The sequence below is a fragment of the Lynx canadensis genome, chromosome C2 (genome assembly GCF_007474595.2).
Source record: "Lynx canadensis isolate LIC74 chromosome C2, mLynCan4.pri.v2, whole genome shotgun sequence".
Taxonomy (NCBI): domain Eukaryota; kingdom Metazoa; phylum Chordata; class Mammalia; order Carnivora; family Felidae; genus Lynx; species Lynx canadensis.
In genome coordinates, this window is record NC_044311.2 from 100,777,542 (window position 1) to 100,793,523 (window position 15,982).

General features: G+C 43.7%; 1 protein-coding gene across 2 annotated transcripts in view; it reads right to left on the reverse strand.

Annotated features, from left to right (window-relative positions):
- PLCXD2 (phosphatidylinositol specific phospholipase C X domain containing 2) overlaps positions 1 to 15,192 on the reverse strand; it is a 50,790-nt gene extending 35,598 nt beyond the window's left edge. The window contains exons 1-2 of one of the 2 annotated variants that reach the window (XM_030328602.1): positions 14,942 to 15,192; positions 14,478 to 14,757 (exon numbers count right to left, since the gene is read on the reverse strand). In XM_030328602.1, the coding sequence (XP_030184462.1) occupies positions 14,478 to 14,640 (163 nt within the window). In that variant the 5' untranslated portion in view covers positions 14,641 to 14,757; positions 14,942 to 15,192. Of the gene's footprint in view, positions 1 to 14,477; positions 14,758 to 14,870 lie in introns of both variants that reach the window. The other variant, XM_030328603.1, reaches the window with a different exon arrangement.
- Positions 15,193 to 15,982: the final 790 nt, after the last annotated feature.

Sequence of the window (15,982 nt, forward strand, 5' to 3'; positions counted from 1 at the left end):
GTGCAGCAATCTCAGGCACCTAGTAAATGCTTTATACATGTTATATAAGTAAGTTCTTCTATTATTTTTATTTTATTTTATTTTATTTTATTTTATTTAATCTCATCTCATCTCATCTCATCTCATCTCATCTCATCTCATCAAGCCTTGGGATACCCTGAGGGGACTTTGCTAGGCACTTACAAGATTTTGTCTTACCTTAGGTATTTCTACTTTCTCTTTGTGTCCTAGTTTCTCCTTAAATTAGCTAGAAATATGTGTTCTTTTTCCTTAAATTTTCTGTAGATATTTCCAAATTCCATCTCCCTCTCTTTGGCTCCCTCCTTTTTATTTGCGCAAGGTACTTATTCTGAACCAAACACTGAGTATATAGAGGTGACAAAACACTGCCGTGTATAGTGGAAAGACAGGTAAGCAGTCCCAATGGCATACAATGCGTCCCCTAATGGAGGTGTGCACAGAAATGACACTGAGCTGTTTCTTGCAGGAGGAGTTGTCTTGGGCCAAGTGAAGTGGGGGCTGTCGGGAGGGAGGCTGTGATGTGTGATGGTAGAGGAACGAGCGGGTACAAAGACTGGAGTTATGAAAAGGGATTGCATTTTCTTTCAGGGTTTTCTCTGGTCCCTAAATTGCCACTGGCTCGCTACAGTCTGCCAGATAAAGCATGAAGTGCTCCACACCACACTGAAAACCTCTCTCAATCTGCCTTAAGTCTGTCTGCCCAGTCCTTTCCCACCTCCTTCTGTCACTCCTTCTCTGTCCCCTGAAGGTACCCTTGTTTTCCCATCTCTGATTTCATTCCTTTGGTTCTCTGTGTCTGGGATGCCCCTCTTCCCCGTATCAAAATCCTCCCCATCCTCCACCAGCTCCCAGGTGTCCTCCCTTGGCAGCTGAAACCCCATCTGCAAGTACCTGTTCCCTTCCCCAGGTCCCTAGCACACTTTGCTCACTTCTTTACTGTTGTATTCACCACATTCTGCTCTCATTTGCTTTACTTGAACCTTAGTATCTCTCCTAGAAGATTACACACTACACCTCGTTAATTTTTCAAAGATTTCCTATAGTATCCAGTATGATGCTAGGTATACATTAGACAATCAAAAAGTCTTATTAATAACATAGCTGTGTATCCAAAATTCATGTTTATTTTGTGTTAAGCAACATTCTAAGCACATTGCAGGTATATCTCATTCAATTCTGAAACAACTTTGTTGTGTAGGAAAAAGAATGTAACTTTGCCCAAGGAGAGGGCTGGTCTTTTTCCTTGGCCCTGGGAGGTGAGGTAATCTCTGGAACCCTTGGAATAGCTTGCCTGATATGAGCATCCTTATGTACCTGGGGACTTTGGGGCCACATCAGGAAAATCTAAGGATGAGATTTATGGTAATGGCTTTGAGTCATGTAGATATAGGCTTGACCTCAGAGGGGCTGGATACTGAGGTCAGCCATGTGGAGCCTCAGTACAGACTCTGGACCCCAAGGCTCAGGTGAGCTGCCCCGGCCAGCAGTACTTTGTGCATACTGTCGCCCGTCAATTCCAGGACAGTAGCGCTGTCCATAGCTCCAGGCGATGGGACAACAGAGGTTCCACATTTGGAACTGTGCCTTGTGCACCTCTTCACTTGGACAATTTTAACCGGTAGCTTTTAGCTGTAACAAACAGTAACTGTGAGTATAACAGTTTGCAGTGAGTTGTCAGTCTTTCTAGCAAATTACCTGGCAAAACTAAGGGTGATCTTGAAGACCCCCAAACTGGCCATTGATGTCAGAGTGAGGGCAGATTTATGGACTGTGTTTTCTCTAACCTTGTGCTTATGAAGTAGATACTGTAATTATTTCCATTTTACGGATGGGAAAATTAAGGGACAGAGAGATTACACTTTTCATTCAAGGTAATGTAACTAGTAATTAGGATTTGATCCTAAGTATGCTAAAACAGAACCCTTCTCAACTACTCTGAACTACTTCTTTACCCTGTTTCTCATGTGTATAAAAACTAAAAATAGAGATAAAAAATATTAAGAACAGACCTAAAAATGAACATGTCTTTAGATGATGAAAATGTTTAGGGCAGCTTTTATAGAAAACATCTTGTGTTATGGATCAGGTATTTCATCTCTATGAATGTGGAAATGTGATATGAACAAATTGTAATTTTGCATGTTAAAGTGGGTCTGTGGCCTGAGCTTAGAACACACCCATTTGCAAAGTTATATATAAGAAATGGGCCTTGTGGTTATGGGATATAGCAAAAGATTTGCTTAAAAAAAAACAAAACAAAACAGAAAACCCTCACAGTCCTTGGAAATAAATTCATTGTCCCCTGCCTTTTCATTTTAATTACCTGTATGTGACCCAGGTCACAATCATTTGTCTGTGAGCTCACTGACTCCGCCAAGTAGATTCAACCGCTTTTCTCGTTGTGCTCCCACGGACTTTTGTCCACATGTGATGAACCCGGGACACTGTGTGGCAGTTATCTCCATATCTGTCACTGCCATCTGACTGTGAGTTTTTCAGGGTGGGAGCATATCTTATCACACCCATACCCCTACAGTTCCTAAGTTTCTGGCATATAGTAGGCACCAAATAATACGTGTATGTAGAATAAATGCAAGCATGATTGCTTGAATGAACAGATGAGAGAGTTGCCTAGGGCAGGTAAGCCTAGGGACTCTGATCCTTTCCCAAACTTCTCTTTGGTCCATCCATCCTCTTTAAACAGGCTGAGTTCACTGTCTGCACCTCCTCACCCCCAGCACCTATATACCTTGTTCCATTTATCTCCATCTGTCCTAGCTTGAGTTATTTGGGTCAACGAGGAGGAATATGTCAGAAAACACACAGGACAAAAATAAACCAAAAAGGATGACTAAAGGAGGAGCTATAATAAAACACTGAATTGAACAATTTAAAAGGAAAAGTCCCAGAGAGTAGATTTCCTACAACTTATGCCTGTGTAAAGTATTTTCTAATAACATCTCTAATAACATTTCTAATAACATGGGTCTCCCATGTCACACACCTGAATTAGGTCCTTGGGGAAAATACAGCATTTGTAGAGAATTTGACTCCATGCTGACAAGTGCAGAAAGGCTGAGGCATCTTTGGCCTTTACAGAATCAAGTCAACATGAGTCCAAGTCTCGAGATCAGGGGACCATTTAGCGGACTCCCAAACCACAGAATAACATCTTTAAACCTTGTTGGCCCAAAGGGATAAACTTTACCTATCCGACTGGATTATTTTCCATAGGACATGTGGTAGAGTATTAATAATAACTGTCAATCTGCCTGGAAAATCTGAGAGAGCCATGTGGCCAATTTAATTTTTAATCAGGTGCCTACTGAATTCAGAATTATTCACAAGGCAACAAAGCAACTGGGTAAGGCAAAACACTGGAAAGCAGAGGATGCTGATCAACTTCTTTTTACGTGCTCAGAAGCCAAGAGGCATCCCACTGCCTGAGGACCAATATTAGCCCAGGAATCCAGAGAGCTACTCCTGGTCTACCCCTCCCTGGCTGGATGAGCTAGACAGTTGGAGTAAATCAGGGATTTTAGTGGTGCTTTTCAGACCTGGAATGTTGTCAAAAGAGGTATTTATATGTCAAACAAATACAAGCAGGGCTTGTTAAGGGTCTTCCCCAACAGTCCCCACTTCTGGCCTTGAGGAAGGAGTCCTGAGGGGCACCAAGCCTCACAGGGGCTCTGCGGGGCACCATGAGAATCCAACTGCCCTAGATATTCTCTGAATTGGCCCCAACATCCTAGGGTTTATGTGAGTCAAAGGGGTTTCAATTCCATGCATGGGAGGCATTAAAAAAATTTTTTTTTAATGTTTATTTACTTTTGAGAGAGAAACAGAGACAGAGTACGAGTGGGGAGGGGCAGAGAGAGAGGGAGACACAGAATCCAAACCAGGCTTCAGGCTCTGAGCTATCAGCACAGAGCCCGACGCGGGGCTTGAACTCATGGACCACGAGATCATGACCTGAGCCGAAGTCGGACGCTTAACTGAGCCACCTGGGTGCCCAGCATGGCAGGCATTTTAAAGTCCTCTACAGATGGATGGGTATCTATTTTCTTTTGAAAGACTCTTCCTCAGATAATCCAGTAGACTCTGATCCCCACCCCAAAGTAAGAGATTGTATAGGTAATTCATTAATAAGAAATTTTTTCTCTATTTTGCTAATTATCACTCTGCTTTGTATCTGAACAGATGGCATCATCATTGGTAGAGTAACACCTCACAAAGGGCACTTGATCATCCCCTGATAAGCCTTCTCAGTTCTAAGATAATCACATTCTCTTTAACAACTTTTCAGTTTTTAACACAAAAATAAGACTAATACAAACGTTCAGGGGAAAAGTAGAAAATGTTTAGGGTAGAAGAAAAACCTATATTAAACTAAATATTCTACTACAAAATTCTCCTGCTTTTATGAAGCCTTTAGTGTAACCCTAGATATGAGTGTGTGGCATAAATGGGATGTGATGACGTGGTAAAGTTACTAAAGTTTCCATTTCACAGCTGGTTTGTGCTGGAGTGCACTGAGCTAACCTCGACTCCCACCCCCAAACTGCCACTGTAGTTGAAGAAATCATTAAACAAGACATGATAGAATTCATGCAGAATGAGTGAATGCTAGATGAGCTTCCGAGGGTTGCTTATTTGGGACTAGAAGTTCAGGACAGAGTTCCTGAACAAAGTAAAATTATATATATATATGATTTTACATATATATATGTATATATATATATATTATATATATATATACACACATACATACATACATATATACAAGGCACTAATTTCAAACTCAAATCATCTTATATTAGATATAATAGTAGCTGTGGGTGAGGGTAGAGGGTTGGGCAAATTGTGAAAAGTAAGATTGAGCTCTGCAATAATTTCCACTGGGTGCTGTCTATGCCCTTCTCCCAATTCTGGTAAGTCCCACAGGTACCTCGACCTCAGCATGCCCCAAACTAAGCACACCTGCTTCCCTCCACCACCTGTAACTTGCTCCTTCTTCTCTGCCCCTATTTTCACCCTCCAATGAATTGCCAAGTCCTATGGATACTTGCTCCAGTATATCTCCAGTGTCTCCCCTTTTCCTTCATGCACACTGTCCCTGTCCTCAGGCCCACATCTCCTCCCGCTTGGATGGCCTCATCAACAACCTCACTGGTCTTGTTGGCGACAGTACTCCCAACTCTAATACATTTCGTGGACTGCAGCCAGAGCCGTCTTTCCAAAACATGAAGCTGACCTTGTCATTCACCTTCTTAACATGCCTTATTAGACCTCCCTGTGTCTTGCCGCCTTATTCCTTGCCCCTCTCCTCCTTGCAACTGACGGTACAACTAGTGTGAACAATTCTGGTGTGTTTAGTGGGTCACTTTCTCTCGTAGAGGTCTTCGCCCATATTGCTTCCTCTCCTAGAACACTTCTCCTTGCTTCTCTTATCCTGGGGGCTAATTTCTGTGCATCCTTCCAACTGAAGTTTATTCAACACTTCCTCTAGGAGGCCTCCCTAGACTCCCAAGTCTTGGTAAATGCTTGTTATATGCTCCTTTCAGCAGTAACTTCTACTTCCCTAACCATTCTACATAGTATATCATAGTATATTGTGTTAGAACTACTTGAGGTTTTGTTTTGTTTTGTTTTGTTTTGTTTTTTAGGAAAGCAGTGACTCATCACATCCAGTATAACCGCTCAATTAAATGTCCATTTCTCCAACTAGAGTGTAAGCTCTTTGTAGGCAGGAGCAGCGTGTAATGATCATCACTGAACCGCTAGTGTCTAGGAGGGGGCCTGGCATGTGAGAGGAAATCGATATGTATGTACTAAATAGAATGAAAGAAATAAGTTTCTCATATTATCCCTCAGCATTCCTAATAACTGATGTGTCACTTTGTTTCTATTCATCCGTATGAGATTATTTGAGGGCTTTTCATCCATTCCTGACCAAGTCTTTCAATGGCTGCTGTTTGCCCTGGGATAATGTTTAAGGTTTAATCTAGCATGGCACACCAGGCTCATTAGCCTACTTTCCCCGCCTCGTCTCTGTTCCTTTGTTTAAATGAAATCTATGTTCTGACCACACCAGACTCCTCGGGTTTCCTCAAGGTCACGCTAATCTCTCGCTCCACAGTACCTCTGCATTGTGACAATCTTCCCTCTACCTGTAACACCTGGCTATTTACTACTTGCTCTTTGATTCCACAAAGGTCATCCCTTGAAAGCCCAACTGACTGGGCTTCCTGCCTCCTACCAGCAACAGAAGTGGGAACCGGCTTTCTGAGTGTTACAGCACCCCACTCATTCTTCTCCCTCAGGTTTGAATTTTGACTTTCTTCTAAGATCATAACTTCATGAAGAGAAGGGAGAAGAATCTTCTGCTGTCCATATTCACCTCATCTAACACAGCACCTGGCACAAAAGGTGCTCAACGAATATCCTTTGAGTACATGATTTTCCTTGAAATGAATACATTTTTTCAAATGTAGGTAATGAAAACCAAAATTAAGCACCTGCAATTATTTTTAGCCAAACTGACACAATGTGCTCACGTATTTCTTATGAAGATCCACACGGGTACCTCCTGTCAGGTCAATGACCTGAACTCCAACCCAGGGACGAAGGAGGGCTACTGTCTTCACCTTTATCTCTGGCATTTTTTCATCCAGTTTCAATTATACTTTATAAGAATATTGCTTCCAACAAAGAAGCCTTCAAATCATACATGTTCATAAAATATTCATCTCAATCTGACAGAGTCTAAGAACTGTTCAGTTCCACCATTACTGCAGACTGCTGTGCACCCCAAGACGTTAGCTTTACAGGGTACAAATGCTTCCTACTTCTCTCTTTATTTTGATCTTGTCAGGTCTGTACAGAGGAAAAAATTACTGACAGAACGTTCTCTGGAAAAAAATAATACCTTATAGCCAATAGTTCTAGGATAATTGGAAATTCAAAAACAACAACAACAACACATGTCATTCTCTTAGAAAATTCCAGCTGCTTAGTAGAAGATGCATCCAAGGAAGACTGGCTGACCCTTCATGGTTAGCACAACCTATATCTCCCCCTTAGAGCAATGCAAGGCCTCTGGGGCCAAACCCATTTCATCTTGGAGCTACCAGAGGCCTACTAATGTAATCCTCCACTGGCTGATTGATCCTTCTGGGCACTCAGCAATAGAATCCAAATTCCCATAGCTGAGAGAAGGTGAAGGGCCCTCGCTGCTCAACCAGGTACAGAACTACTCAAACCCACCCAGCCAGTTCGGTTTTCCATATGTGTTCAAATCCTTTCCCTCCCTCCCTCCTTTCTTCCTCCCTCCCTCTCTCTCTCTCTCTCTCTCTCTCTCTCTCTCACACACACACACACACACACGCACACGCGCACACACACACACACGCACACACACACACACCTACTACAATGTCTATAAATAATCCCTCCTCTGAAGACCTGGTTTGAAACTCTAATTAGGGTTACTCAGCATTTGTAAAGAGGTCCAATCTTTTCCCAAAGGCAAAGCATCTCACTAACATTCCCTCCAGTGTGCCTGAACTTAGAAGTTCTTAGGGGCCTGGGAGAGACTGGAGCCAACCTGTCCCACAGAGATGGGGGCAGGGGGTGGCGGGGGTGGTGGTGGTGGCCAGATCAGCTCATGTGATAGAAGCCGATTCTCAGCTTCAGAAGCAAATCTGAAACAGCAGCCTGTAGTTGAAGGCCGTGGGCTCCTAGGATTTGAGAGGTCAGTAGGAATGTTTTGCAGGATCTTTATCAAGGGAAAACAGTAAGAGGCATGAGAATTTGGGCTCTTCTGGGGGTGAGGCCAAGGTCAGAGCTCAGTGTGCCTGCACTGGGCAATGGGTGGTGGTGTGTGTGTTTGGAGATTGTGAGGTTATTCTGATGGCTGCGGAGAGAGTTATAAAGTATGTAAAAAGACCTATTCAAAGGAAAGCATTCTGTAGCATCCCTACGCTGGAGCTGGGAGCACAATGACTAGGCAAGGAGGGCCAGTGATGGGGAAATGAGAAGAGCAGAAGAGGAGTTCCCAGTGTGGTCCTGTCAAAGAGAGTTGTGTCTTTTCCAAAGTCTTTGGATGGCTGCAGATGACAAAGCTGGACAGCTGAATGTGGGATGAGAGGACACAGTAAGTAGCTGAAGAGGAGTTTCTGGCTCTCTTGGTCAGCCCTCATCCTGCAACTTACAGCTCCTTTGGTACTCACATCCTGGGCAACCCTCCAGGTACCCTTCCCTTAATTCTAAGTCCCTTGAGGGGATGACCAAGTTATCCTGATCTGATCAGACAGGGAACACTGAGCCACATGGCTTAATTGGAAGGTCGGCTCCTTAACTAGACTGCAAATTACTTTAGGGTATGGATTGATCTTATACTTTTTCTTGGTTGTCCATTCCAGGTGCAGGTTTTTAATAAAGGACCATCATAATTAATTTTCTAAAGACACATTATTTTGTGACAGAAACTATTCTAAGCACGCTATATGAATGAATTTATTTAATTGTCATACTAACTAAATGAGGTAGTGCCATTATTATCTTTGTTTTACAGAGAAGAAAACTGTAGCACAGAGAGGTTAAGTAACTTGCTCAAGGTCGCAAAGTCATGAGGGACAGAGTTGGGGTTCAAATCCAGACAGAGTGGCTCTAGCATTAATGCTCTAAACCAATCCATGGTTCTGCTTCTTACAGACACGTGTGATTCTTGAATTTCTTGTGGCTTTTGTGTGATTGGGGGGGCAAGGGTGGGGAAATCTAAGGATGTGATGAGCTTTCTTAGAATTAGAAGAAACAGCTACTAATAAGAACACCAAAGTCATAGCCTCTTTTTATTACTCACCATTACCACCCAGAGGAAAAAAAAAAAATGAAAACCAACTAAAACTATTCTCACTTAAGAGTCCATTTTGGTCCCATTAGATTGTTTTGCTTGATTGGGTCAATCCTGGTAAACTCAGCTTGGTCCTTGGTTTTCCACAGCCTCAAATCCTGTAGGAGGATGGGTTTCTTTCTAGGGCCAACTCATGGTTCATGCTACCCTCAAAGCAGAGCCAACCTAAACTTCTTGTACCACAGTTTATGTTATGCTGTTTTGGGTCCCCAAATCTCTGTTAGATGCACCAGACCTAATCCAACTTCCCAAAGCAGGATTTGAGTAATGATCCTGCCCCTGTAGTAATGTTGTCTACATGCCATGCGTGTGGGATGTGAGAAGAGCTAAAGAAATCACCACGTGGCCAAAGGCAGAGCTGCATGGGGCATGGGACAAGGATAGAATTCCAGAAAGGTAAAGAAGGGGATGATCGTCAGTAAGATGAGAATGGAGAAGGGTCTGGGAATTGGAGAGCACTGAGGAGCATCTGAGCAAGGGCTGACACTGGAAAGGGAGAGGCCAGGTCAGTGGAAGAAAGGTGAAGAGGGGAATGAGAAATGAGAGCAGACTGAGGCTAAGGCCAGACAGGTAACAAGAGAAGCTGAAATTTGACAAGGGAAGAAAGGAGGCAGAGAGGATGCCGGGAGAAAGAATTGTTCCTAGGACAGAAGTTACATCAGAATTCTGCATCTGACCCTCCTGACCATTTTGCTCTGCCTCAGAATTTTCATTTTTTTACATTTATTTATTTATTTATTTATTTATTTATTTATTTATTTGAGAGACAGAGAGAGACAGAGCACAAGTGGGGGAGGGGCAGAGACAGAAGGAGACACAATCCGAAGCAGGCTCCAGGCTCTGAGCTATCAGCATGGAGCCCGACTCGGGGCTTGAACTCACAAACCGTGAAATCATGACCTGAGATGAAGTTGGATGCTTAACCCACTGAGCCACCCCGGTGCCCCCAGAATTTTCATTTCTAACGGGGCTCAGTGATGAGCCTATCTAGAGCTATGGTAACATTATGCAGAAGTAACAAGAAATGGTCAGAAAACATTCAGGTTGCTTCATATGGTTTTTTCACCACGTAAGCCTCACTGACCTATTCAGTTTAGCTCTGATCACAATGGAACAGGACAGTGGCTGTGAGCAAGCCACTCTCCAGCATCCTTACTCCCCAGTTCCATGCATTCCATTAATCACTCATCATCAATGACCAAGATACCTCCCTGTACTAGGAGCTAGGATTATAAAGAGAAATCAGTCATACTCTCCATGTGCAAGTTGTTCATAGACGATGTGGAAGACAGATAGCTAAAAATAATAATGTAATTAGAAGTGCTAGGAGACAGGTACTAACAAAGCATTACTGGGAGGCAAGAAAGTCAGTCCTTCAACCACTTCCCGTATATACCCCCATCCCTTACCTTAATTGGCTCATTTCACCAGGAAAGTCCCCTTCCAACCCAGATCTCCTAGCCACATCCCTTGAAATTTTGACCATTCTTCAAATCTCAGGTTAAATGCCATTTTTTTCAACAAAGCAGTTCCTCATCTGAAAAGTAGGGACTAATGGGAATTAATCTTTCTATTCCGTGTGCCTCTATAACACCTTCTTTATATCTCTGTTTTAATATTTACCCCAATCATTTTTCATTATGTACAGTAATATATGTATATAAACTACATTGTAAGCTCCTTTACACTAGGGTTGATGCCTGATTCATCTTTGGGTCTTCCCCCAGGCCTGAGCACGGAAGTTTCTTAAAATGTACTCAGGGTCAGCTTATCTAGAGCCACTAATCTACAGTCCCTTTTAGGATGCTAAAGTGAGAGGGCCTTGCTTCATTTTGGCAATTGTGAGTACTTGTTTGCACATGCCAAAATCATCTCTTGTTTTAAAGAGGCCTAAAAGAAATGGCTTTTAGACCTAACATAAGTCATTCTTCCCATCTCTTTTCTCATTTAGGTAAAGAACAGGTATTAAAAAAAAACAAAACCTCCAATTAATCAAAATATTTTTAATTTGGAAAAGACTCTATATTTAATTTAACCCAATGTCTTAATTACAAATGAGGAAACTAAGTCCTGAGCAATTCAGATACTTCTTCAGTATCAAACAGCCAGAATCAACAATATCAAATTTCTTAAGTTCAAGGCTCTCTCCAATAGACTAAAGAGTTTACCTTCAATAAAAAGAAGGGGGAAAGCATGGTTTAAAAGAGAAGGAATACACTAAAATACAAAAAAAGAGTTCACTTAAAAGCTATGCAAATTACAGAAAAAATTTTTCCTACCAGTCCATTTGTCCAAAAAGAATATCATGCTTTCATTAACATCAGTGAAAATATATGTAGATTTTGAAGCCTAATTTAAAAATCTGATTTTTGCAATTTCCAGATCCTTTACCCTTGGGGTCCCCAGTCATTCTAAACACTTGGCAATGAGATTCATTCTGAGGTTCTTGTCCGGGATATTTCAATATATTTGGGTGATGTTGGCCATTAACAGGTGTCCTTAACAGTTGTGTAAGTAAAATAATACATCAAGGCTTTGTTGAGAGGTGCACATTCACACATGTTCTCTCCCATCACGACTTAGGCCAATGTAGCCGATGCACTTGAATCTAACAGTTTACTCGATTCCAGTTCTGTTATTGCCTTTTCTCTGACCTTTCCCAGGTCACTGCTGTCCCACCCCCATCCTGACAGATTTGACACAATCTACAGACATCCCACATCGTCGGTCAGACACAGGAGCACACGCCCACATACATACCACACAAAATAGATTTAAGCAATACATTTGAATTTGAAACTTACTGGGTTTTAGTTTTAAACAGGGATACTTCTGTACCACTATATATATATATATATATATATATATATATACACACACACACACACATACACACACATATCATATAAAATACATATATACATATGAAATTATAAACATGAAAATATATATTACTCAGATATATGATATTTATACAAATATGAGTGTCTATCTATCTCTTCCCAGTGATACATAATCACTCAGATAAAGATCACCTGATTTTAAAAATTATTTCATTGCTGCAGAGGACAGTCTGTGAAAACTGGTTTTTAGCTAGAGACTACCACCCCCTCCCCCAATACACACACACACAGCTGCTCTGCCCTTTCCAAGGCCCCCCTCGGAGGCACAGGGATAGTGTATGGGTTTGGAGCCAGCTAGATAGGGGCTTGAATGTTAGTACTGTTATTCACTATTTGTGTGATCTTAAAAAAAATTAACCTCTCTGGACAAGAACGTTCTTATTTCCAAAATGAGGATGTTAGTACCTATCTTGGAGGTGTAAAGATCTGAGGCAATGTTTGCCAGTGGGTGCTGCAGGTTAGTGCTTAGTAAATAATAACTATTACGATGAAGGTGATTATGGAGGGGAAGAGGGTGAGGGCAGATGGGGGAGGAAGATGATGAATACCACTTCCTGAATGCCTTCTGTATTTCAGAATTTCTCAGCAAGCCTTGGCAGAGCTTGACTGCTAGCCATTAGCTAGGGGATATTAAGCTTGAGGTAGGGGAAAGAAAAGCAGTGGGGAGGGGGCAGGGCTGGGTGGGGGTGGGTCCATAAATGGCTAGCACTTAATATGTGATTTTCCTGTGTTGGACTTATGCAGACATATACTCAAGCCCCTTCCACTGCTGGGAAAAGGGCATTCACAGAAGTGAATTCAGCATGCTGGGGAGTCAGAGGAGTCAAGGTCATTTTTCCTTTCTCTCTCTCTCTCTCTTTCTTTTTTTTCCCCCTGCATAGAAGGACCAGACTTCACAAAGCAGGGTGAACAAATCCTGTGTCTTCCATGGTGGCTAATCATAGCATTTCCAGTTACAGCATCAGGCTCTGGCTGTTTTGCCCCCCTTCCCTGGTAATTCTAGTAATTCTAGAGAGATATCCTGTAGATTGCAGAACAAATGCCCAGCTCCCTTCTGGAGTCACGGTGTCAGAGTGCAAGGCCACAGGCAGAACTGCTGCTGTGCTTTGAGCCGTCCAAAGTACAACAGGAAGGAGGAAGCTCCAACCTACCCCGGACATGCCCAGAATGACAGAGCCATTTAGGGCCTGCCTAAGATGCCATGCTGTTTGCAAACACATACTACCTGCCACACCATCTGACCAAACAATTCCACCGGAAAGCCCGAAGACAAATGACTAATGTTAAAAGAAGCCTGTGCATCATCTCAGTGATGACTCCACAGGCATCAATTAAACACGGAAAAGACCTGTTCAGGAGCATGACCATCAGGCATTTATTTCCCAAGGAGCTATAGTCAATGGCTGATAAAACACAAGTGATCATAACCATAAAGAGACTTAGCAGCCCTCTCTTTGCTCAAAAGCAACAAGAGCCCACAGGGACAATGAACCTGGAAGACCTCCAAAAGAAGAGGCAAGTAAGGAAAAGGCTGCATCTGAAGCCAGCCCCGCTCTTCCTCATGCATAGAAAGCAAAGATCTGGGTTGCATGAGGTCATCTTTTCAGCCACTAAAAAATCAGACTGCTCCCAGGGATGCCTGGGAGCTTGTCTGGTAGTCTAGGGGTGAACATCAACTGTTATGTCTCCAGGTGGGAGAAACATTGGCAGTAGTCCCTCCCCTGCCCCTAGGGGTACTTTTCAAGTTGAGGCGGCTGGAACTTTGTCCAGCACAGCAGACCAGGATCACTGTAGGCCACACGTCCTTCCCTAGAAACCATGCTTTAACCAGCCTTTGAGTGGAAGGAAGAGGACACATTTAATAAATTTAATGAGAGTGATGCCAAGGCATAAAACCCCCAGGCGAGAAACAGTGGCTGGAGCAGAAGTGCTTTTCAAGGCTTTAGTTCTAGATCAGTCAGGCAGACACCTGTATATATAGAGAGAAATCTTCAAACACCAGCTCATCACACCTAATGACTGCCTGTGACCTCTGATGAGCATTTGTATTCTCTAATTCTGGCTTTTCCAACAGCAAAAACATGTGTCTTTATACTCAGTCCTGGTTCTGAACCTGTTCTCTAATGCTAATCTTTGTTTACTTCGTTTCTTTGTTTGTTTGTTTTTCGTATATGCAAGGTCAGATGAATGAGACACGAAATACTTTTCAGTTTTGATTTTGATCCAGATCGAAAATTGTTAATGGCTCTTTATTCATTACTCTTGAGCTCTCCTTTTTTCTTTAAGTGATTCAGGTAAATGCACCCCTCATGTGGCCTGGTTCCAACATTAAGAATGTAACATTCTTAGAATGAGGCTATCAAGTAAAAACAAAACCAAACAAAACCAAAGACCCAAACAAACAAATAAACAAAAAATGGTGTTCCATTCTTCTGAGTCTCTTTTGCCAATGATGCAGTGTACTTAAATCTGTTTATGGCAGCTGCTTCAGTGTTAAGTTTTTGGTTGGAAATAAAAAGAGGTTTGGTAAGGTCACTGACAATTATTTTCTCAGCGCAACAGAAAAGCAACCCAATCCATTAATGACACTAAAATGGCAGAAGCAAACACAGTGGGAACAAGTAGGAATAGAAGAGTACCTGGGATTGCCAGATTGGAAAGGGGGACGTTGTGGAGGTGAGGGGGGAGCGAGGCCATCCAGTCGGCATTGCAGACCTCCGATGATGTCTTTGTCCCGGTGGGGTTGGGGGAGCAGATGGTCCCCATCCTGAGTTTCCTCCTTACCTTCCTAACTGCTAGCATCCCTCTTTGTCAGTCAACAAACTGCCCGGTGCCACTCACTCCGTGATCATCATGGTCCAGACTTTAGACATTCCAGGGCCACCTTTGTCACGCCAGTCTTGCCAAAGGGCCTTCTGCCTGGGAGACGGGGCAAATAGATGGTTCCCTACCCCCCACACCCACCCCCCAGCACCCGCAGTCCCCACCCTCTCTGGCCCAGCCACTGTTCCACTCCCTTAATCTGCTCAGACCTGGCTCCGTTAAACTTCTTACGTTCCCCTCTGGAGCCGGGGTTAGGTAGGCCCCTAGAGATAAATCTTACAGAAACTGAACGTCCGACGAGCAGCCACGCCCGGAGCCACTCACACGACAGGTGCCCACACGGCACACAGAGAAGCCGGTGGGTCTACACACACGTGAGCGCCCGGCCGCAACATCACGAGCCAGATTTACCCCGCTAGTGTGTCACTGGGCTGGCACCGAAGCTGGGCCTGCCTACTACTCCTCCCCCGGCTTCTCAGCACACACTCCCCCTGCCCTGTGGCTTCCCGAAGGCGCTCAGAAGTGTAACCGGCGGCACCCGGACTCCCTGCAGCCCCGCCCCGCACTGCCGGGCAGATTTGCCGGGCTACGCGGCCCGTGATTGGCCGCTGGCGGAGCGCGCTCCGATTGGCTGGCGCCCTCCCGGGCTGCCCCTCCGAGCGCTCCCACCCTTCCGCGGCCGGGTCCCCTCCCTCCGCTACTCCTGCCTCAGTGAAGCTAGGCAGGCGCCGCTGCGGGGACTGCAGGCAGGGAAACTTGCTGGCCTGGGCTGGTCAGACCTCAGACAGGTCTTACCTCCGGCCTTCCACGCAGCCAGCACTCAGGTGTTGAACACGACCACAAATGTCTCTTTCCTTCCTTCTTTCCCCTAGACACACACACGCTGACAATTACATAGAACGTATTACACTTTCCATAAACCACAGAGGCAGCAGACATACGGGAAGTAAAGAGGCTGAGAAACGTGCAATATCTCATACTTGGATGACAACGTCAAGGATGGTTTGTTTCAACCGTTACATAATGAAGATTCACTTGCCCCTTTTCCCCATTTTACGGAGGAGGGGATCGTGATAACTTACATTTGTATTATTTTGTTATTTGAAACCTTCTTGCAAATTCTTTCTTCCATTTGCTCTTCACACTACCCACATAAGGCATGGAGGGTTGCTGGGGCATTCAGGGAGCAGTTCCTATGTCGGCACTAGTTGGAAATCCTATTTTGGAATGAAATCCTCAAGCCCAGAGGCTTTGTAGGCACACAAACCCATTTCCATGCTTTCTGCAATATTCCTTATTCCTTCAAATGGTACTTTTTCAT